Source organism: Miniopterus natalensis, chromosome 1, assembly GCF_054644295.1.
Source record: "Miniopterus natalensis isolate mMinNat1 chromosome 1, mMinNat1.hap1, whole genome shotgun sequence".
In the NCBI taxonomy this organism is placed as follows: domain Eukaryota; kingdom Metazoa; phylum Chordata; class Mammalia; order Chiroptera; family Miniopteridae; genus Miniopterus; species Miniopterus natalensis.
This window is the reverse complement of record NC_142081.1, coordinates 90,360,668-90,383,601: the sequence shown is the minus strand read 5'-3', so window position 1 is coordinate 90,383,601 and position 22,934 is coordinate 90,360,668. Positions and strand designations below refer to the sequence as shown.

Here is a 22,934-nt window from a genome sequence, read left to right as displayed (position 1 = left end):
TTTACATAAGATAAAAATGAACCATTTCACAAATACGATATTTCAACCTCACTAGTAGTCTTAAATTCAAATAGAATAGCAACAAGACTTTTTTAAAATTTTAAATTTTTTATTAAATGTCAGAAGAGATTTTATACTGAATTAAATCCTTTATAAAACAATTGCCAATCTTACTCAATTGTAATTGTTTCTGTGCAGACTTGGAAATTCTGTAGTGAAATAGGGTCTACAAAATATTTCTCTTAGAAAGCTTTAAAATGCTAATCTAGGCAAAATACTGTTTAAAACGAAAATCTCTGTATGCAAATGAGTGAGGTCTCAAACACCCATATTCTTTATCCCAGTGACAAAGTAATGGAAGGATGAAATTATACTGATTTACTGAGGAAACAACGAATAAGTATTCAGTAAACTCAAATTTTTTATTACTTTTGGAAGCAATGTCATTACAAGGTATTTATAGTCATGCTATGTACTCAAATAAAATAGATGTTAATCAAGTTAACTTTCTAGGAATTAAAATATTGTTGTGAAGAAGCACTCTTGTAAGATATGTTAAGGACGTATGTCCTTATACTGAATGCCTTCATTATACTGAGAGCCATGGTACGGGCCACAGAAGAATGATCATTTATCCCTGTAGCAGTGAGTAATGTCTCTTTAGCAGTGTTTCTGGTAAAAAATACATATAATTAAATGTTAGAAGAGATTTATACAGAATTAAATCCGTGTGTGTGTGTGTGTGTGTGTGTGTGTGTGTAAAGTTCAAATACGATGGCAATACACGAAAGTGACCGATAGTTTTGGTCATTGTCTGAGTACAGTATGTATAATTTAACAAAGACTGGCTTTGAATCTTCATTTCAAAAGCATACTTCTTTCCTGATACCGTTCCAGAGAGCAGAGTCCAAACCACCAACTTAAAAGGGATATGGCTCAATGAACAAAATAGTAACCAATTTACATCAAAGGTTAGGAAGAAAAATCTAGTGTTTGAAATCACAAGGAATTTAAAAATTTGATACTTTGAAAATTTCCCCGTTATGCATGCTTTTTACATATAGTTGCTAGTAAAACAGATGCATTCCATCATTCCAAGTTGTACTTATAAGTGTTAGGATGCTTGGTGTTGAAAATAGATGTTTATGTCTTAGCACACAATGGTAGGAGTTACGTTTCATGGAAACCTTTGGGAGACACAGTCTTGTAGAAGACACCTATTTTGTTTCCCTCCTTCCTGCTAAGACTTAGAATCTTCAAGTAATTTTTAGGGGAGAAACCACAAGACCATAATGAAGGACCAGAGAACATCCTGCACTGCTACATCACTTACTGCATATGAAATTTCCCTTAGAGTTTGATACTGTGTGCTCCAACAAGTGATTGCCGCAGATGATATCTACCCGACAAGCTGGATCAAGATCCATTTTTCTTCTGAGAAATTTGTCTACATGTCCAATAGTTGCTTCTCCTGAAACTCAGACAAATTTCTTTTCCAATGGCTTAAAATGTCCCGTGCCTTCATTAGCACTAATGACCTCTAGTCATAAAGACATATCAAGTTCAGGTGGAATCCTAAACATTGATACTTTCTTAGATCTTCCTTTGCTTGAAGGGACTGGTTCTGGAACAGCAGGTTCAGGTACTTCTAGACTTCTTATTTTTTTTTAATGTATGTATGTATGTATTTACTTATTTATTGGAGAGAGGGAGAGGGATAGATAGAAACACCTACATGCCCCATACTGGGGATTGAGCCTACAGTCTGGGCATGTGCCCTGACTGGGAATGGAACCAGTGACCTCTTGGTTCATGGATTGACACTCAACCACTGAGCCACACTGTCTAGGCCAGATCTCATTCTTTATAGAAATCATTCACTTGCTTTTTTTCTCTTTCTCTAGATTGATCACTAGTTTGTACACTATGTCCTGTAACTGTCTGCCCAACCTTATGTTATAAAGACGTTGTGTCATATATACTACTATGTTGCATTTTGGACATCTTTTGCTATAGTAAAAATGTCTTACAGTGTAGCTTTTACAAAATGTAGGAAGATATTCTGTAATGGTAGTTGCATCCATTAGGTAACCTCTGCAAATGGAGCACAAGATGTATGGGGCCAGAGAGATTAATTGGGAGCTCTTCCTCATCCTCTTCCAGCTCACCATCATTGAAGGGGCCCCTCACGCGGCTCAGGCTGCGCTCTGGCTCCGGCTCCGGCTCAGGGTCCTGGGCCCGAGCAGCCAGCAGCCCCTGCCTGGGCAAAGGGAGCAGACCCTCCTAATCCACTGTGGGCGCCAGGGGGAGGGCAGGGGGGGAGATGGGTGGTGGGGGTTGCATGGCCGCGGCTCCCTCCGTGTTGACAGCGCCTGCATTACCCCTTGTCAGCACCAGGACCCTCTCCATGCCGGAGTCAGACACCAGGTAAGGAGTGACCAGGCGGCTGGATAGTAGCGCAAGCCACCACAAGACTTTTTGCTGGTCAGATTAATAAGGGGTGTTGGTGGTGGTGGTGGTGGTGGTGTATGTCACGGCAGCCAGCCAAGAACTGGGAAGATTTTATCCTATTAGTCTGCCATAGGTTTATGGAAGCTTTCAGAAGACATGAGACTCCTGGGACAGAGATGAAAGATTTTATTACTTTCAGCACAGGAAGCAGCACAAGCCTTAGCATATTTGGTTCAGTTGCCTTCACCCCCTAAACCCATGGAAGTGTCCCCAGTGGGTGCCCGTGGAGGTCTGCATGCTTGGTGGGTTGTGTTACAGGAGAAGAACCCTGAGCTGAGGAGCCTTGAGTCTTCTATAACGGGCTGTTAAGATACCTGCTCTTTGCTTGGGACTTGAGAGGGAGATACTATTTCTGTTCTCAAGACCTGTAAATCTGCAAGAGTTTGATGGGGAATTGTCTTCCAATACAGACAATAAAAGCTGTAAGATGGACAGTTTGATATGAGGCTGGTGTTGATACCAATTGCTTTGATTCTTTTAGAAAGTAACTTGGCATTTAGTACCTTAAAATGATTGTCATTTGAAACATTCTAATTTTGACTTTTTTCAAAGAAAATAGCCTAAATATTGAAATATTTTTATTTAGAAATCCAGTTACTAAATTTTAAAAATGTGTTACGATAAGTGAATTGATGGAATATTAAGTCGTTTAAAGTGTTTTTTTCTGTAAACTTTGAAATAAAATCACACATTAATTAAAGTGTTTATATTTTATTACTATATAAACAAAGAACACCTATATGATTTGAAAAAACTGGAAGGAAATACCAATGGTAAGGTGGAAAAGGTAAAAATCATCTCGTATTAGTACATTGTTGTCTTAGAGAGAATGGCATGCTTTATTATAACCAAACTTTTGGTCCATGTAAGATAGGATATAGGCTTATTTATTTATTTTTTTATTTATGTATTTACTTTTGATCCTACCCAAGGATATGTTTTAGAGGAAGAGAGACATTGATGTGAGAGAGAAACATTGATAGGTTTCCTGCTTTATGTACCCTGACTGGGAGATCAAACCCACAGACTTTTGGTTCATAGGATGAAGCTCCAACCAGCTGAGCCACTCGGCTAGGCATAGACTTATTTTTAAAACCAGATGATATGTTATGCATCAAGTTGTATTTTTAAAAAAATTTATATAGAAGGCAATATTGAACACCTGTTTATCACTTAATAGTCCTGAGGCAGTGTTTCAAGTATTTTACATTAATTAACTGTTTGATCCGCAAAGAAATTCAGTCGATACTATTCTTCCCAGTTTATAAATGAGTAAACTGAGACAGAGAGGTTACATAATTTTTAAAAATCATTCTGTATGCAGAATCCATTTTTTTACCCTAGGCTAAGGTGTCATACCAACTATAACACATATTTAATACTTTAATGTTCTTGTTTAATATTGTAATTTTTTTTGGCATTGGTATCACATTCTGGATATCAAGGACAGTGCAATAATACACAGTGAATCAGTTTTATTAATGTCAATCTCTAAATTCATTATAAACTTTTGAACCATGATTTAAAATTTAGCATTCAGGCTAATTTAAAATTGAGCATTTTAGGCTAATTATTATTGCTATGTACTTTCTGTTAAATATTAATAGGTTTCATTTCATTTGAGAGAAAACAATGTCTTGAACCTCAGGAAATCTACCAGCTGGCTTTTGCTTCATTAATTAAACTAGAAAATTGAATGAAATCAAGGTTTTTTTTGAAAGCAATTTATTTTACCAAGTTATTAATTGTTTTCAAGTAATTTAATAACCACATTTCATTTGTGACATCATAGTATTTCATTGGAAAATAATAAACCAGTGTAAACTCAAATAAATACTCACACGAGTGGATTTTGTTATAGAACCCATGTGTTGCTCTTTACTTATTAACAAGTTAATGAGGTGTAGGACTTTTGGACTGCAAAATGTTTTCTTATAAGGCCTTCAAAATTAATAATGGTAAAGTATGTATTTATCATCAAGGAAAACACTAAAAATATGTATCTTGTCACCTATTGAAAACCCCATAGGTTTTATGTGGAGCTCAGCACTCAATAATGAACTTGCCTTGTATGATGTTTCTTCACTCTTAACTCCATTCTTTCTTTGATTCTGTTAAATTGAAATTTTTTTTACTTACCTAATTTATTTGATATGGCATCTTATCAGTATTTTCTTGTCTTAATCTTTTCTGCCATTCTGAATACTATACCACAACACTGATTTTAAAAAAAAATCACTCTGCTTGTCATCTAGGACCAGTTAAATATGATATTATACATCACTATTAACGAATGGTTCCATCTTTGTACTTCCCTATAATATTCTTTTTTCTTTCTAGGTCCTTGCCTCTTTACACAATTACTTTTTAGAGAAATTATAATGATATTATGGTAAAGAAAGTAATTTATAAAAGTATCATAAGGTTTTTAAAATAAAATAGCCTTTATTTCTAAAATATTTTACATTCATTGTGTAAGTATGTAATATTATAAAGACAATAAAAATTTCTTGCTGTCTTGCCACCCAGAAATAACGACTGGTAAGGTTTCCTGATGTTTTTTCTAAAATCAAAATTTGCAAAACAAATACAGTGGTACTTCGGTTTTCGAACATCTCTGTTGACGAACATTTGGTTTATGAACGCCGTAAAGCCGAAGTAAGTGCTTTGGTTTTTAAACACACCTCCGAAGTTGAACATGCCACACGGCTTCTGCTGAGTTCAAGATCCTGAGGCTGTTGATCCCTCCATTTTCGAACATTTCAGAACTTGAATGGTCTTCCAGAACGGATTACATTCGAAAACCGAGGTACCACTGTATTTCAGTAGTGATTTTTACTCTACATGAAAGTATATTTATTATATGTTCAGAACTAAATATGTTTTTACAACATAAATATTATGTTTTCTTCTCTCACAGATTTTGGCCTAGTTAGTTGGCTAGGGTCACCTTTATTACTCAATAGTCTGGCACACTCTTCTGTGAGTAAAATTGAGTGAAACAAACATGGTGAAATTGAAGAACCACAGGCCTTCATGCAGTTTTCAAAATCCCAACTATAACACTAAAGAGAAATCTGAAAAAATTTTTAGGCCTAATTTCCTAATAATAAGAATTACTAGCTTTTTGTGATGATTATATGAAACAGTGTATATAGTTTGTGGTGCATTCTAGATATTTAGTAAAATGAGGTCTTTTTCTTTTTCCTAGATATTTAATTTTATTTTATTATTAATTAGTTATTTTATTGTTGAAAGTATTACAGATGTCCTCCGTTTTCCTCCCTTTGCCCCCTCCACCCATCTCCCACCCCACCACAGGCCTTCCCCTGTTTATTGTCTGTGTCCATGGCCTATGCATATATGCTTATAAGTTCTTTCCTTAATCTCTTCCTGCCTTCCCTCTGAGATGTGTCAGTATGTTTCATGCTTCCATGTTTGTGGTCATATCTTGTTTTTCAATTTATTCTGTTCCTTAGATTCCACATAAAAGTGATATCATGTGATATTTGTCTTTCTCTGACTGGCTTATTTCACTTAGGATAATATTTTCAGGTCTATCCATGCTGTCCCAAAGGGTAAGAGATCCTTTTCTTTCTTTTTAAACAGTTGCATAGTATTCCATGGTGTAAATGTCCCACGGTTTCTTAATCCGCTCATCCATTGATGAGCACTTGGGCTGTTTAGAGATCTAAGCTATTGTAAATAATGCTGTTTTGAACATAGAGATTCATTTATTCTTTCTAATTAGTGTTTCAGGATTCTTAGGATATATTCGTAAAAGTTGGATCACTGGGTCAAATGGCAGTTCCGTTTAAAATTTTCTGAGTAACCTCATACTGTTTTCCACAGTGGCTGTACCAGTCTGCATTCCCACCCACAGTGTACTAGGGTTACCTTTTCTCCACATCTTCACCAGCATTTGTTGTTTGTTGATGGCAGCCATTCTGACAGGTGTGAAGTGATACCTCATTGTGGTTTTAATTTGCATCTCTATGATGATTAGCAAGGTTGACCATTTTTTCATATGTCTGTTGGCCATCTGTATGACGAAGTGTCTACTTTGGTCTGTTGCCCATTTTTAATTGTATTGTTTGTCTTCCTCTTGTTGAGTTGTATGAGTTCTTTGTATATTTTGGAAATTAACCCTTTATCAGATGTATCTTTGGCATATATGTTCTCCCATACAGTGGGTTCCCTTTGCATTTTGAGGATGATTTCTTTTGCTGTGTAGGAGCTTTTTAGTTTGATGTAGTTCCATTTGTTTCTTTTTTCCTTAGTTTCTCTTGCCCTAGGAGATTTATCAACAAAAATTTTGCTTCACGAGATGTCTGTGACTTTATTGCCTATGTTTTCTTGTAGGGTTTTTATGATTTCGCAACTTACAATTAAATTAAGCCTTTTACCCATTTAGAGTTTAATCTTGTGTATGGTGTGAGTTGGTGGTCTATTTTCATTTTTTCCAGTGGACCTCCAATTTTTTCAGCACCATTTATTGAAGAAACTGTCTTTATTCCATTGTACTTTTTTACCTCCCTCGTCAAATCTTAATTGACCATAATAGCTTGGGCTGATTTCTCGGTTCTCTTTTCTGTTCCACTGTCTATATGTCTGTTCTTGTGCCAGTACCAAGCTGTTTTGATTGCAGTGGCTTTGTAGTAGAGTTTGATATCTGTTATAGTGATCTGTCCAACTCTATTCTTTCTAAAGGTTGCTATGGCTATTCAGGGTCTTTTTTGGTTCCATATGAATTTTTGGAATATTTGTTCTAGTTTCATGAAATATGCTTTTGGCATTTTAATAGGACTTGCGTTGAATCTGTAGATTGTTTTGGGTAGTATGGGCATTTAAATGTTGTTAAGTGCTCTAATCCATGAACATGATATATTCTTCACCTGTTTGTATCTTCCTCTCTTTTTTCAGTTTCCTGTAGTTTTCTAAGTATATAGGTCTTTTATATCCTGGGTTAACTTGATTCTTAGGTATCGTATTTTTTAGTTGCAATGGTAAATGGTATTTTTTTTTTAGTTTTTCTTTCTGAGAGTTCATTATTGGTTTTAAAAAATGTCATTGATTTTTCAGTGTTAATTTTGTATCCTGTTACCTTGTCGAATTCATTTATTAAATTTAGTAGTACTTTGGTGGATTCTTTAGGGTTTTCTCTGTGTAGTATCACGTCATCTCTGAATAATGAGCTTTACTTCCTCCTTCCAAATTTGGATGCCTTTTATTTTTTCCTCTCTGATCCCTGTCATAAGGATTTCCAGTGCTATGTTGAATAATAGTGGTGAAAGCAGACAACCCTCTTTTGTTTTGGTATTAGCCTTGCATCCCGAAATAAATCTCACTTAGTTCATAGTGGATGATTTTTGTAATGTATTGCAGGATTCTGTTTGCTAATATTTTGTTGAGAATTTTAGTATCTATGTTCATTACTTTACTTTTAGTTTTTGTTAATTTCTTACTGTTTCTAATATATTACTTAAATTTTATCATAGGTGTGTATTTATAGGACAAGACAGTATATATAGGGCTTGGAACTCTCTGTGGTTTCAGGCACCCATTGAGGGTCTTGGAATGTATCCCCTGCAGATGAGGGGGTACTACAGGAATATGGTTATAATGGAGTTCATTGTATAAGTCTTGTTAAAAGTAACAATCTTCAGTCACTGCTTTTTAAAAGTGTAAAACAAAAAATAAAGCAATATGGGAGCTAATATTTCCACATCAGAAGTTGGGAAATTCTAAGTTGTGTTTCCTACAGCAGGTGCACCTCAGCCTTAGGGCAGTGAATGTTGCAGTATAAACTGAACAGCATATGCAGCTTCATGAAATAATATTCTACATGCTCTTGGAGGCTTGATAATGGCCACTGCGGGAACAATGAATGTGTAAATTATCACTAACTGTTAATCACTGTAGTTTGGAGCATTTCATTTATGTGGCTGCTTTTCATACTGTGACTTAGGTGTTTCAACTGTTCATATATTGTGGTGGCATTTCAGTGGTGCTTAAATTATTAATAAATCCTGAAACAAAGTGTCTTTAAATTGTAAGATTATCTTTTTGTTTTCCATCTGATTTATAAACTGTCCCTTTACTCTGTTCCCCTATTCCCAATCCCAAAGGAAAAGCATAATTTTGGGAATTGTTTATATTCAAAGTGTGGTTCTTAGTCAGGTTTAAGATGCTGGTTAACCTTTGAAATGTAAGCTGGTACTTAAAAGAGATAGATGACTAAGAAGTGCATATTGGAGCCTCTCAGAGCACAGGATCATCAGTCTTGAAGTAGCGTGGCTTTACGCAATGAACCAGCACTGAGGCTCTGTGGAGCCCATCTACAACTCAGAAAAACTCAGTGTATTCAGCTTCTTATTTTGGTAGATTCTCAGAGGAAATGTCAATTGGATATTACCAACTGCTCTACCTTGCCTTAATATTGCTTCAGTAATTTGCAGTATTATTTTACATTGTGTCTTGAACATACAACCTTTGCTTATCATTTTGTTGATTGATGTCTCCATTGACAGCATACACATTTCTATTATGAGTCTCTCAAATACATGATTAAAAATATAAAATTTTTTTCTAGTGATGGAATCTCATATAGGCAGTTTTAATAAATTCACGTATGTTTATCATTATTCAAATGATCCTGAGATACCGACTTAACTATTAGTGAACTCCCTAAGGAAAAGACAATGACCACAATTATATATAAAATGAGCCATATTCTTGGGTGACATTTCATTTATTTTTATGAAGCATCATATTTATTCTTCATGGCACCTTTTGGAGTTCCAGCATACTTATGCACTCCCAATTTGTACCACATGAGTCAATTGGCTCAGAGTAACTTTATGTGAAATTTCATAGGATGAAGGATTTGAGTCAAGGATTGTATTTACCACATACTCAAGCTGTGTTAGTGGAACTGAGGGACTGACAAATATGACTGCAGATTTTGGTAGTCATTAAGGATTATAATCGTTTCAACTGGTTAGATTAGTAAAAAATTTAAACATACATACTCAATGTCATGTACATATATTTATTAATATTAATGTTATTTATAAATATGTTTGTATTAATATTATATTAATATACTATAACACTAATATACTACAGTATATTATATTATTAATGTACTATGATATATTATAAAATAATCATATCATTAATATACTATATATTTTTAATATACTGTATCATACAATTACTTCCTAAAATATACCCCAAAACGAGAAGTAAAAATGATAGGACAGTTAACATTAAGTAGAAGTTCTAATGTTTTTTATTGCAGTGGTATCTTGTTCATCTCCTGGGACATGAGCTAAATAAGTTGACTGTTGCTTTGAAATGCAACTTTTCATCTACACATACCCATCGTATTATTAAAGTTCCTCTTCCATAGAGGAAAGTCCTAATTATAACATGACCACAGTGCCTATTAGACTCCACTTTTATCCAGTTTTCTTTCACGTTATAGAAATAGATCTAACACAGAGTGTGCTTCTCTTTGTGTTGTGCTGTCTTAGGATGAGGATGGGACAGAAGACAACAGTCGTGTTGAACCTGTTGGACATGCTGACAGTGGTTTGGAGAACATACCCAACTTTTCTCTGGAGTAAGTTACGGATGGTTTTAACTAAATTTGTAATATACATGCAGCATCACTGATAGCAGCAAGTGCTCCAAAAACGTGTGGCATGTGTGGGATGTTTGTGCTGAGTCAAAAACATTCCTTGTATTGGTGTGTTTTCCAAAGAGCATCTTTCATCTGTTGTGTTAATTATCTAATGTAAAAAGAGTAGCATGGAAATTCACATGTCTCTGTCCTGAGTTTCATGCCTTGGCAAATACTATTAAATTATAATATAAAATAGTGTTTGATTGAAAATGTTTGTCTTGTTTACAGCACTACAGCTGTTTTCAGATTGCTTTGTATGTCAGTATGGTGATTTGTTTGTTCTTCAACTTTGCTAAATAAATAAATTAAACATACTTTACCTGAAAAACTAGTCAAATCATATAAGCAATAGCTATTTTATTATATATATTTTTATTTGAAAAAGTAGAATCTCTCAAGGTATTTGAAAAATTATAGATCATGGGTTAGGGACCTTGAACATGATTTTAAGTATAAAAGGACAGGGTAAAACTTTCTTATTATCACAACTCTACAATTATCTTAAATATTGACATGTTTAAATGGAAGGGGTTCTCAGGGAGGATAGTCATTCTGAATTTTTTTCTTTCACTTTGGGTAAAAGTTGGGGATCTAGATGTTAACATTTGAACTCTTAATTCTGTCTTCTTTTGGTCTTCTAAGGGAAGGTTCTAAGAACTTCAGTGAGATTAGGCACTAGAATGAGATTATGTTTGGATATAGAGGAACCAGCAATCTCTAAGTATTTACTTTTAAGAAATACTTGCCATGCCATTGTTGTTTTTAGAAAGAATTTAGAATAGCAATAATTATTGAAGTAACTACACTATTCTTAGTGGACAAACCAATTGTGTAAAAATGTATAAATGGTATTAAGAGAATCTAAAATAGGATGTTATAAAATTCTATGAAAATATTTTTTAAAAATATAATCCATTTAGTGTTACTTTAATATGGCTAAATTTTTATTTTGTCCTAATTAGTGTATGTGATTAAATCTGTGTAAATATTTTCAGTTTTGTTTTGATTTGTGTGACATTCCTGTCTTTATTTTTTTTTAGTCATTGTCTTATATAATCAAGACGTTCATGGTTTATAGGATGACCTCAGGTTTTTATTTAGGAAGCTTAAGAATTGGCATTTTCCATTATACAAAAACTATATTGTGACCATTGTCAATCCATTGATAATTATTTATGGTTGTTGGGATTGTTTAAGCTAGATATTTAATTAAAATACTATTTCCAAATATTGATTGTTAGATAAGTACTGCTTAGATTTCTATGCAGTACACACACACACGTACACACAAAATCTACAAAGAAAGTGAACTCTCATTTAAATGGTTTAGAAAATTTACATTCTCCAAGTTATACCAACTTTTATTAAACTTGGGCTTATTACATTAATAGTAAAGTACTTTAGTTATATAATAGAAGTAACTTTATGTTACTTTATATAAATAGCTTCATTATTTTAAAGTTCATTTGCAAATACTTTTATGAAAATGATTTGGTTTTTAGTGGAAATCTATTAGCTTTGAAAAAGGAGTTTCATAACCTGTACTTGCAGTGCTTTAAGAAATGGTGACTTTAAATTGTTATGGAATCGTGGGAAGTCAGGATTGCTGGATTACATCTCGACTGTCACCTGTCTATATGGGCAAAATCTTTGACCTTACTGGATTATTAGAAGTGTCAATGATGTGACATATTTAGGAGCTCTTTGTAAATTATAAAGTGCTCTGTAGCTGCAACACCTCTTTTCAGTTAATCTTCATTGTCATTGAAGTAGATACTGGGATGGAAAATTTTCAGTGGAAGTCTAGAGATTTGACTTGCAAAATGTGTACTTGTATTACATAGAAGAGTGTGGTCCGAGAGAAATGGTTTTCTGTCATTTTTAATGTAGTTATTTCTGATGATTGCTCTCCCTCCATGCCATCAGACTAGTGTTCAGGTATGTAGTGTTTAATGTTGCCTTCATCACCATACTTATATTCCAGAATGTGTATGTACATGCATGTGTGCTTGGTGGGATTTTTGTTTTGTTCTCTTTTGTTGTTTATTGTGTGTCTTTGTTGTTGTGTTTTTTTGTTTTGTTCTGTTTTGGTTTGGTTTGTTTACAGTCCATGTTCATGCTCCCTCATTCATCATTGTCTCACAGTGATATGGTAAAGCTCGTACACGTCCCCAACGATGGAGGGCCTCTGGGAATCCATGTAGTGCCTTTCAGTGCCCGAGGAGGCAGGTAACGTATCTTGGAGGTTTTTAATTGAATCATAATGTGGAGTGTTTTATCTTCATTTATGCTCAGATACAGAGTGGGTTGATTTAGAGTATGCTTAATGGAAATACTTACATTTGGGGCAATTGCCACTTAATTCATATGTATACATCATAATCACAGAAGGCTCTTAAGCTGATGAAGAAATTAAGGATTCAAATTATCCTAATAATTTTATTGTGCATTACATCTGTGCAGACATTTTACTTTGCTGTAAATTGATGATAGACTTTAGAGTCAGAACTCCAGATGAATTTTCAAAGTTAAGGGAAAAAGCTAAAAGCAATTTTCTGGGGGGGGAAAAAAAATCAAATAAAAATTATCTGGATAATTTAGGGGATGATTCATTTAAAAGTATTTTTATGATTATTTAGTTCCTTAATTTTAATAAGATTTTTATGATTGCGTTTGGCATTTTAAAAAGTAAGACAAGCTGTAGATTTACTTCCGACCCTGTGGCTTGTGGCTCCTTCCCTTCAATGCACATTCAAATGTCGAAATTTTATATTGTTAATATGACTACATTATTTTATAGACCATATGGCCTTAAAAACTTAAAATGTTGTATGAGTTTCTTTCATTCTGCTCTTTTTCTGTGAAAGAATTATTTTTGGTTTTAATATATTCAAATACATATTATGAAATGATTTTGCAGCTAGTGGTTGATGGGCTTCTCTCATGGACAGGTGAAGTCCATCACATTCTTCCCTTTTATTTACCCATCTAAGGATTGCATGTTGAAATATATTTATGAAGCATATGGCTTCATATTTTGAACTCCTTTCTCTTATTATCATTTTATTTATTTATTATTTTAACATTTTTTACACTGGGAGAAGGGGAAGCTGAAATGTTTCCTTAGACCAGTGATTGAGAACTTAGAACATGGTTTAAACTCTGGCCAAGGAATTATAAGCATCATGTGTTGTAAAAAACAGATATAATATCAATACAAGCATGTGATTAAACTGTCTATTTAGATTTTTAGATTGGTATTTGAACAGTCCTACTACTTTCCTGGTGTATCTTCCTAACTGTGGCAAATTCAGATTTCATCTCTTTGGCAAAGCACCTGCTTTATGGAATGTCTGGATGCTTTGATTTACCCAGAATTCTGCTGGAGTATGAGGCTTGAATGTTAGTGCTGTGAAACAAGATGTGAAATTCACCTTGAATTTAGGGAATGGGAGTATATTCATGGAGTTGTAGCTGCCTTCACTTCTTTCCTCCTCTTTTTGAACTTTTTGTGCTGGAGAAGCAATGACATTTCTTGAAAGAACTTTCATTTAAACAAACTTTGTTGTTTTCAAATGACTCTTGCTTTTATTTCCTTTAAAATAGATAATTTTAAATGATCTCAAAAATTAAATCTTTTTTTCACTGATATCATAAGTAGAAAAATAAGATAAAATGTATGGATTATAGCTTCCTAATATTAATGTGTCTTTAACTGCCTGTGGAATATTATATAACTTATTACAAAGGAGACTTAATTGTTTATGTCCCAGCTTTGATACAACAGTATTTCAATGACAAACATGTTATTTTCTGTCATCACACATTTCCTACATCAGTGTGAAAGGATATTAGGGTAAAATAAATCAGTGAAAAGCCTAAAGCAAAAGGTGAATAAGATAGAAAAATAAACCTACTCTAGATTAATTCAGTGGAAGACATTTCACAGAATCCACCACAGTTACTGGTTACCATGGTGTTTAGTTTTGATAAAACAGAACACGTTTAAGTAGACAAGTATTCCTTTGCAGAACTAGAAATTATTTCTCAGCCAAGTCATTCTTAATACCTGTTGATTTGATGCAGTGAAGAAAATCTCCTGCAGCTTTTCTATATAATGGACAAAGAGATTAATAAAATCAGACCCTTTATAAACCCTATAAGCATTACCAGTTTTCGTATTGGGAAACAGAACAGAACTAATCTTTTTTCCAAAACTTGTATTGCATTTTTAAGCTTCCTCATGGACTTGATAGTAATGATTCCTCAGAGATAGGTTGACAGTGGGAGTGAAAACGCAGGCAGGTTGCTCAGAATCATAGATTCCAGGCTTCAGGTGCCAGAAACACCCATCTTCCTTGTTCTTAGAAATGCTGACCTGCTGATTCTTCTCATTTAGTTCCATGCTTTCCCAAGCATTTAACCTGTGGTAATTCCTTTGTTAGGTGGTAGGAAACAAAGGTGAACAGGACTGAGTCTTTCTCCAGAGATTTGCAGTGGAAGTGGAGTGATAGCCAAGAAATCACACAATTATGATTATGTGATAAATGTTGATATAGTTATATAATACTCTGTGAGCTGATAAAGTATTGTCTGAATTACATAACTGAAGCTGGCTTGTGGGAGAAGATGATTATAAATGTAATAAAAGCTTATAAAGTTAACCTCAGCAACTCCATGGTGGCTGTAAGGGTAAATTAGGCAATTCAGTGTAGCAGAAAGGAAGAGATTGAGTGGAACTTGTAAAGAAATCACACATATATCTAGTGGGAATATGCAAAAATGCATATTCATAGGATGTAAGGTGAAATTTCCAAGAATAACTTCCCTTTTACAAAACTCCAATTCTACTTGGGCCATCTTAATTTTGGCGATACAACTAATTGAATAACACTGAATAATTACAGGCATACAGCAGGTCCTTGTATAACATTGTTTTGTTCAACCTTGTTTTGTTACAGTGTTGATGAGATGTGGTGGGAACTTAACACATTTAAATCAGTCTGTGGTAAAATTGATTTCGTTATACTTCGCTTTTACCCGCATTTCCAAGAACATATTGATGTTGTTAAGTGAGGACTTACTATACCTGGTTTTGTTGCACTTCACTTTATTGAGCTTTGTGGTTATTGTGTTTCTTACAAATTGAAGGTAAGACCCTCCACCCACAAAAAGATTATGACTCTCTGAAGGCTGAGGTAAATGTTAGCATTTTTAGCAATAAAAAATATTTTTTAATTAAGGTATGTACATTTTAAGACATAAATGCTATTGCACACTTACTAGACTACAGTACAGTGTAAACATAACTTTTATATGCACTGGGATATTAAAAAATTTATGTGATATTTGCTTTATTGCCTTGGTTGTAACTGACCCCGCAGTATCTCTAAGGTCTGCCTATAGTTTTATGAAAGTGACACATATGTCAGTGTTGCTTTCTGGTTTAGATTTCAAAGTCCACAAGTTTAAGGAATGCAGGTGGGAATTGTGTATCATAAAGAAAACAGCACAATGCAGAACATCTCAAATATCAAATATAATTAGGAAAATAGGAAAAATGTGAAGTCACTATTAGAGAAATTTTAAAGCCCCTTAGATATAATTATGGCTGAGGTATAATGAAGTTATTTTGTAAATAAAGATCTTACTGGGCCTATTTAAAAAGGCTGTTTTCTAGAGTAGGTTGGGTGATGGTCTTTGAATGGGGTATCAGTGACAATTGGCATATGGTTGCTCATCCCCAAGCCACTGCTTCATATCCCCAGAAATGGAGACAAACACAGGGTGTCCCCCAGAATTGTATATGCACTTTGAATAATTATAAAGTCAGTGTTTATTAACATAAAGTTCATTTTCAAAATTTACACAAATCTACAGAAATGAATAATACTTTTTGTTAATGCCTGTTTTCAAACTGATGACTGTTCTGGTCCAGGCCCTGCTGATAACGTGAAGCAGTGGAATTGCAAACCTCAAGAACCATTTCCTTCAGTGTTTGTGTGCTCTCAGTGTGTGGCTGTTCTGTACTGTGAACTTTATCTTTTCTGTATCCCCATAGGAAAAATTCTAGTGGCACTTTAGTATAAGTTTTCTTTGTTCAAAGCATAGTCTGGCTTTACCCATTATTTCAAATCAGTTAAACCTGAAAAGGAGTGAAAATTAAGTAAGTTATCAGTTGGTAAAGTGTGTATACAATTTTTGGGGACACCCTATAGATGTACAGAAGAGGCAGCGTTATCTTCCCCTTGACGCAGTTTCTTTAGTCATCACCTTGTATGTTACTCAAAAATAGTTAACTGACCTGTATGCATCCAGAACTTCTTTATTCAGTTTTATTACCGAGAAATCAATTTTCACTTCATACATATAATTTCATTTCATCCTGATTTAAATGTCAAACATAACATCCTTATTTAAATCACAACTATTATTGCTTTCAGAAAGTAAACAATTGTAATTTCCTATGGCAGGAAATCCATGTTTTAATATATTTTTTATACTTCTGACTGGACCCATAGGTATTGCTCAGTAAAGGAATGAATGAACCTATGAGTATCCATATTAGCTATGGCATTGCTATATTAGAAATAAAGCAGTAAGGGCATGGCCTGGCTTGATAGTTAAGAGTTTTTCTGAGGCTTTCTAATCACATAGAAAATATGATTATGATGTATTATAATGCTAACTATTTAAAAAGCAAGATATAAAATAGTATAATGAAATACGGGCTGGGCTTATGAAATTATAAGATTTTATATTTAGTTTTAAGGGACTTATAGTCAAATTGAGAAGCATGTATATAAAAAGATCCATGCTGTGTGTCAAAAGAACTCTTTGCCCCTTTGCAGCAGGGATTCAGAGGAAGTAGGACTACTGAATGTTGGATGCTATGCAAACCCTTAGTGAAGCTTTGAAAGAAATACAGGAATTATGCTAGTGGTGATGTTCTTTCCAGGAAGAGAATATATGAAGGGAAGATGCTACATAAAAATGTGCCTGATTGTTTAAGTGAGTCATTGATTTGAGCCACTGTATTGGAATATAGCACTGGATGTATTCCAGTTGTTAGAAAGCACTTTATGAATGGCCATGAGACTGAATGCAGTAAATAAGAAATTATTGAAGTTTTACAAGAAATATGATTGTATTATTTTTAAGTAACTATTATTTTTCTACTTGTACTCCACAGTCTAACTTATAATAGATATTCTAAATCTTTTCCCCTATGAAAACAAGTATGGCTAAGGCCCATTATTCTTAAAGTACAGTCAGCTTCTCTAGGTCTTTTCTATAATGGACATTTCCCATTTATTTGCATTCTTCTTTAGACTTAAACCTGTTGCCCTTGGAGTTTTCTTTCACAGTACTTTTCCTTGTGCAGATAGTAATTATGCGTTTTATTTGTTTATTTTATTAAGCAAGTTTTAAAAAGATCTAGACTCTCCCAGACACCATTCTTGATCTAGGCATACTCTATATCAGGGATTGGTACACTCTTTGTAAAGTGTCAGGTATACAATATTTTTGGCAGTGTGGACCCCACCGAGTTTCTGTTGCAAGTAGCATGAAAGCAGCCTTAGGCAATATATCACCAAATGAGTGTGGCTTTGTTCCAATAAAGCTTCATCTACAAAAATGGTGGTAGGACGAATTTTGGCTGATGGGCTGCAATTTACCAGCCCTACTTTAGAGAACCAAGCAAATAAAAATGCCTGCCTCTTGGAGTTTACATTCTAGTACTTTTCGTATCTAAAATTTCTTCTTTTTTTAATTCACATTATTGGGGGTGGGGTGGGGAGGCAGAGTCCATAACTTTATATTCACTTACTGGTTGATAAGAACATCTCTTTATTGTAATTATATATTATCTCCCACCAACATACCCCTAATTCTAAAGAATTCCCAAGAGGAAAGGAAATAGAAAGAACTTTTTTTAACATTCTCTGATTAGTAACATATACTCACAGCACTCTTCTTCGTAATATCTGATTACAAATCATGAGACTTGAGGAAAAAATCTAAAGTCTTTAAATAGGAAAACAGCCCTTGGTAAGAGGGCGTATGTGTGCGTGCGCGTGTACTTGTCTGTGTGCGTGTGTCTGTATCTGTGTTTCCAGCTACCTACCCAGTTGTGCTGGTAAACATCTTATTAATTATTTTTCAGCTTCTTTTTGCAAATGTACATCATTTGATTTTGTCTGGTTAATTTTTACTTTTATCCCAAATGATTTTTTCAACCATTTATCTTTAATATTTAGAGTATTAGATGAAGGATCAACATCAAACTTTTTAAATTTCTGTATTAAATATATTTTTCATGACTTTTCTCTCTTGATTGTATTTCTTACATTACTATATATATAAAGTCTTATATTTAGGTGTTTATAAATTCCACCATCCTAACCAAACAAGTCACATTCCTAAAAGAATATTTTATAATGTTCAAGATTTGAGTCGAGCCTTGGCTGGTGTTTCTCAGTAGTTAGAACAATGGCTTGAACACCAAAGGATCTCAGGTTCAATTCCCAGTCAAGGGCACACACCTGGGTTGCAGGTTGAATCTCCAGCCTGGTTGGGGCACATTCTGGAGGCAACCAATCGATGTGTTTCTTTCACATCAGTGTCTCTCTTCCTGTCTCTCCCCCGCTTCCCCTCTCTTCCTCTCCCTGCCTCCCTTCCTTTCTCTCTAAAACTCAATGGAAAAAATATCCTGGGGTGGGGATTAACCAAAAAAAAAATGAAGTTGAAATAAAAGAGAACTTATCGGAAAATATATATTCATGTTACCAGATTAATATAGGAAATGATTGAAATATAAAATTTGTTTTCTGCATCAGATGCACATATTGAATAATTTTCCTCTCAAGTAAAAACTAAAGTTTTTATAAAGTATTTAACTAGCCTGTCTACAAAAGTAGTTAGCAAATATCTTTGGAAGGTCTTGAGAAGCCCATACTCATTTACTTAATTTAATCAAAATCTGAGCTTGGCTTCCCCTCCTAAGATTAACATGGTCATAATTATTCTTAGTTATAACTTTTAGCTCACCTAACCTGTACTTTATAATTTATAGCACATCAAAAACAAAATGTTCATTTTCTTTTCAGAATTTTTAGTTAGAAATGTATTACTTCTCTGTGTCAATCAGTTCCTGACTTGATCACATGCTAAGTTTCCGTGTTACTGGCAGAAGGGTTGTGACACCAGGGATACCTTTGGATGGTACCTGGTTCTGTCGTTTTAGTAAGAGTGATCTGGTAAGTTAGCTTCACTTATCCTCAGTCTTCACACCTGAGGGATGAGACACTCCTATGACTTTGTATGGTTTAAATAAGAGAATACATGTAATTATAAAATACATTTAGCATGGTACTTGGCAGTGGAAGCCAATGAGAATGATATATTTGTGTGCCCACTACCCAACGTCAAATCTTACGTCACCATATATTTCACATATATATCATATATTCTATGATACATTACCTGTACACTTGAACCCTATATAATCTTATTAACCGTTTTCAGCCCAGTAAATTTAAGTTAAAAAGAAAAAGAAAATGATTTTTATCTTCCTTTTATCTTGTAGTATGTGCCTTCAAATTCCCTCCTTATTGCTTTGTGGTCTCATTTTCTAGGTAGGTGCTGATTAGTGTATATAATAGCAGAAAATGATCACTTTTCTCTTCTATCATGAATCTGATTTGAGGTTTTACTGTTATATCATAAATTTGAGGATCTCAAATTTTATGGTTCTACCTCAGGTGTTAAAGAAAGCTTTATTTGAGGTTTATATGTTTCAGTTCACTGTAACATATAAACCAGTTTTAAAATTGAATGACCTTCAAAAGAAAAAATAGGCTTTTGAACTTTGAGCACTCAATTTTAATTTACTTACTTTAGTAAAGAAACAATTTAACTTTATATATTGCATCTGTTGCTTTTTGTCTGAAAGTTTTTAATTGTACATTCTCAGCTCCAGACTTGTTTGTTCCAATAAAGGACCATAATAAATGAATTTGTTTTTGAGAGAAAAATTGCATTTTACATTTAGATAAATCTTACTTCTTTAAATGTAGTAGTATGATACCTGTCATTTCTGCCTTAATCTGAAGAAATTCTCTATTTTTATTTACTCTTTTCTTGGATCAATTTTATCTCATTTATTAAAATTTAAAAGAAATCAAGATACTATTTTAACTTGGAATTCCTTTGAGCTCCTTTCTGTGTCAGCTAAGACAGTGGCTGTGGCTCTTAGGGGACCACTGTGGGTAGCTGCCGACCCTCGTGTTTCGCACTCGGTGAGGTCAGAGGGTCTGTTGATGGGATGTGTTCTGTCCATTCCTACTCTGACTTCACTACAGTTGTGGTGTTTATACTGTGTCGGTTTTATTAAGATGAATTATGATCATTTCCATACAGCTGGGTGGTAGTTGTGGGAATTTGCATTATCAAAGCAAAACTCAGACTTGCTCAGCCAATTTAGATGTCAATAAAACATCCTTTACTTATTTTCAGTTTAATCATTGGTTGTAATTTATACTTAGAATTAAAAATGTTAACGTGTGTGACTGAGTTTGTTTTAAGTAAGTGTATAATTTGGCTAATGAACCTTGTAAAAATGTAGTGGTGCAATCCTTAATATAATCTAAGCAGTTAAATTTCTAATTATGCATCCAAAATTATGTGCAAAGATGCAGTATTCCAATGGCTTGCATTCTGTCACTCTATCCTTTTTTTCCTATTTTGGAAATTTTTATGTTTTGTAAGAAACATTCAAAAGCCACGAGGAAAGGCTTAAAATAAACGTGTATTTGCACTTTTTTAAAGAAAGTTATTTAGAAGTGAGATTTGTAGATGGAGGATATAGTAGCCTCCCTCCACCCTCACGCCCAATTTTGAAAAAGGTATAGCAAACAGAAGAGGAGTACATTTTGGGATGTTTCAGATTTACAAGAAAAAATATTTATTTACTCAAAAAAGCTTATGAATCAGGTTTACATTAGATTCATACGGGAGGTCAAGGAAGTTGTGTTTCACATTCCCCGAAACCCTGTGGACACATCTTCATAAATTTGCTGTGCACAGTAACCTGCACACCACATCTTTTTTCCTGTGTCTATCAGCACAGCTCGTCTGGGTGTTGTTGGTTCTGTTCCTGGGCTGTTTCCCCCAAGCAGAATTCTCCCAGCTCCTCTTTTCCCTCTCCTGTCTCTCATTTTTTTTCAAGATTGTTTCTTCTGATAGAAAATGGCTGTTCCTAATAAGGAATTCTGGTAATTGCCAAAGTGAAAAACTGTTCTTTATTCCAGCACATGGACATGCCAAAGTGTTCTGAAGTTCATTAGCTTCAGTTATTTTCTCTACTAAAAATGTTACAGGAACCACAGCACCAGAGGTAGTCAGTTCTTTATGACTTCAGATCAAGTTCCAGTTACTGGATGAATTTGCAAAATATATACCTTAATTGTCTTTAATTATATATACTATTTAAGATGCCTTTAAATTGAATGTGGGAGGTATAGAAATACATCTGCTTGCAAATACACATTTTCCAGAAAGCTGGAAGCATCTGTTACTGCTTCCCATTGATTTCCCTTCAGAGGGTACTTTTCATTCTCAGTCTGTTATGTTTAATTTTCTTGTGAAGTTTTTTTGATAGTTCATTTCCATCCTTTTGTAATCATTTTCACCTAGTGAAGCAAATGAGATAATTTTGCAGATTGTACTCCTTAACTTTTAAATTAATCCATTCTTTTTGAGAGAATGATTCTGATAGTGTGGTCAAGTACTTAGAAATCAGTAGGCTACTAACTTCTTAATTTAGTCTGTTTGTTCATTTCCTGATCACTTGCCATGTCACTCAGGTGAAATTCTTTCTCTTCGGTCCCCCCCAACACACACACACCTCATCTGTTTTCTTGTCTCTAGTGCTGAGAAATAGGATTGTGAGATTTTCATGACTATTTTAACAGAGTTGAATTCTAAAGCCTCATTTAATAAACTCCAGTTATATTTTATGTAAGTGTGGTAGTTTATTTATTGATGCTTTGTAGTATTTTTTTTTTTTTTTTTTTTTTTTACTGTATGTGATGATGATTGATGCATTTGGCCACATATGAGGGCTTATTCCGAAAGACAAGCCATTCAATAAGTGAAGTATGTCATGCTTTTTTTACTGTGGATTATCATCTAGAGTGCCTTCCCAGAAAGAAAAAGTAAATTTAAAAAGAAAAAGGATTATCTAGATGAATATAAATCCATAGACCTCTTCATCTGAAAAATGTAGTTAAATTACAGATTTCCAAGTTACATTATTTTAAACTGTCATAAATACTGAGTTAATGCTACCAGGGATAAATCTATAAATTTAAATTATCAGTTAACTGCTAAGTAATTTCTATTAAACGTAGGCTGTATATATTTCTCTAAAAATATTCTGTGGACTCTTTTAGAATACAAAAACTATTTTAGAATATATAAAAACATAATTATTACTCACTTTAGGCTGCAGAAATGTAACTATGATTTCACCAATTAAAAACTAACTGAGCAACTCTTGGTAGCATGTATTTTTACTGCAGGAACTATGTGGGATTTTTTTAATCCTGACCTGAAGATATGTTTTTATTGATACTTAGAGGGGAAAGGAGAGAGAGAAAGAGAGAGAGAGAGATCGATCAGTTGCCTCCTGCACACTCCCTGACCGGGGATTGAACCTGCAACCTAGGTA

At 34.0% G+C, this 22,934-nt stretch overlaps 1 protein-coding gene and 1 pseudogene across 16 annotated transcripts in view; one reads left to right on the top strand and one right to left on the bottom strand.

Annotated features, from left to right (window-relative positions):
• PARD3 (par-3 family cell polarity regulator) overlaps window positions 1-22,934 on the top strand; it is a 720,826-nt gene that overhangs the window by 368,546 nt on the left and 329,346 nt on the right. For all 16 annotated transcript variants that reach the window (XM_087823918.1, XM_087823919.1, XM_087823914.1 and 13 more), the window contains 2 exons: window positions 10,050-10,138; window positions 12,347-12,430. In XM_087823918.1, the coding sequence (XP_087680044.1) occupies window positions 10,050-10,138; window positions 12,347-12,430 (173 nt within the window). The remainder of the gene's footprint in view (window positions 1-10,049; window positions 10,139-12,346; window positions 12,431-22,934) is intronic.
• LOC107525075 (polycomb group RING finger protein 6-like) lies at window positions 1,257-3,590 on the bottom strand (annotated as a pseudogene).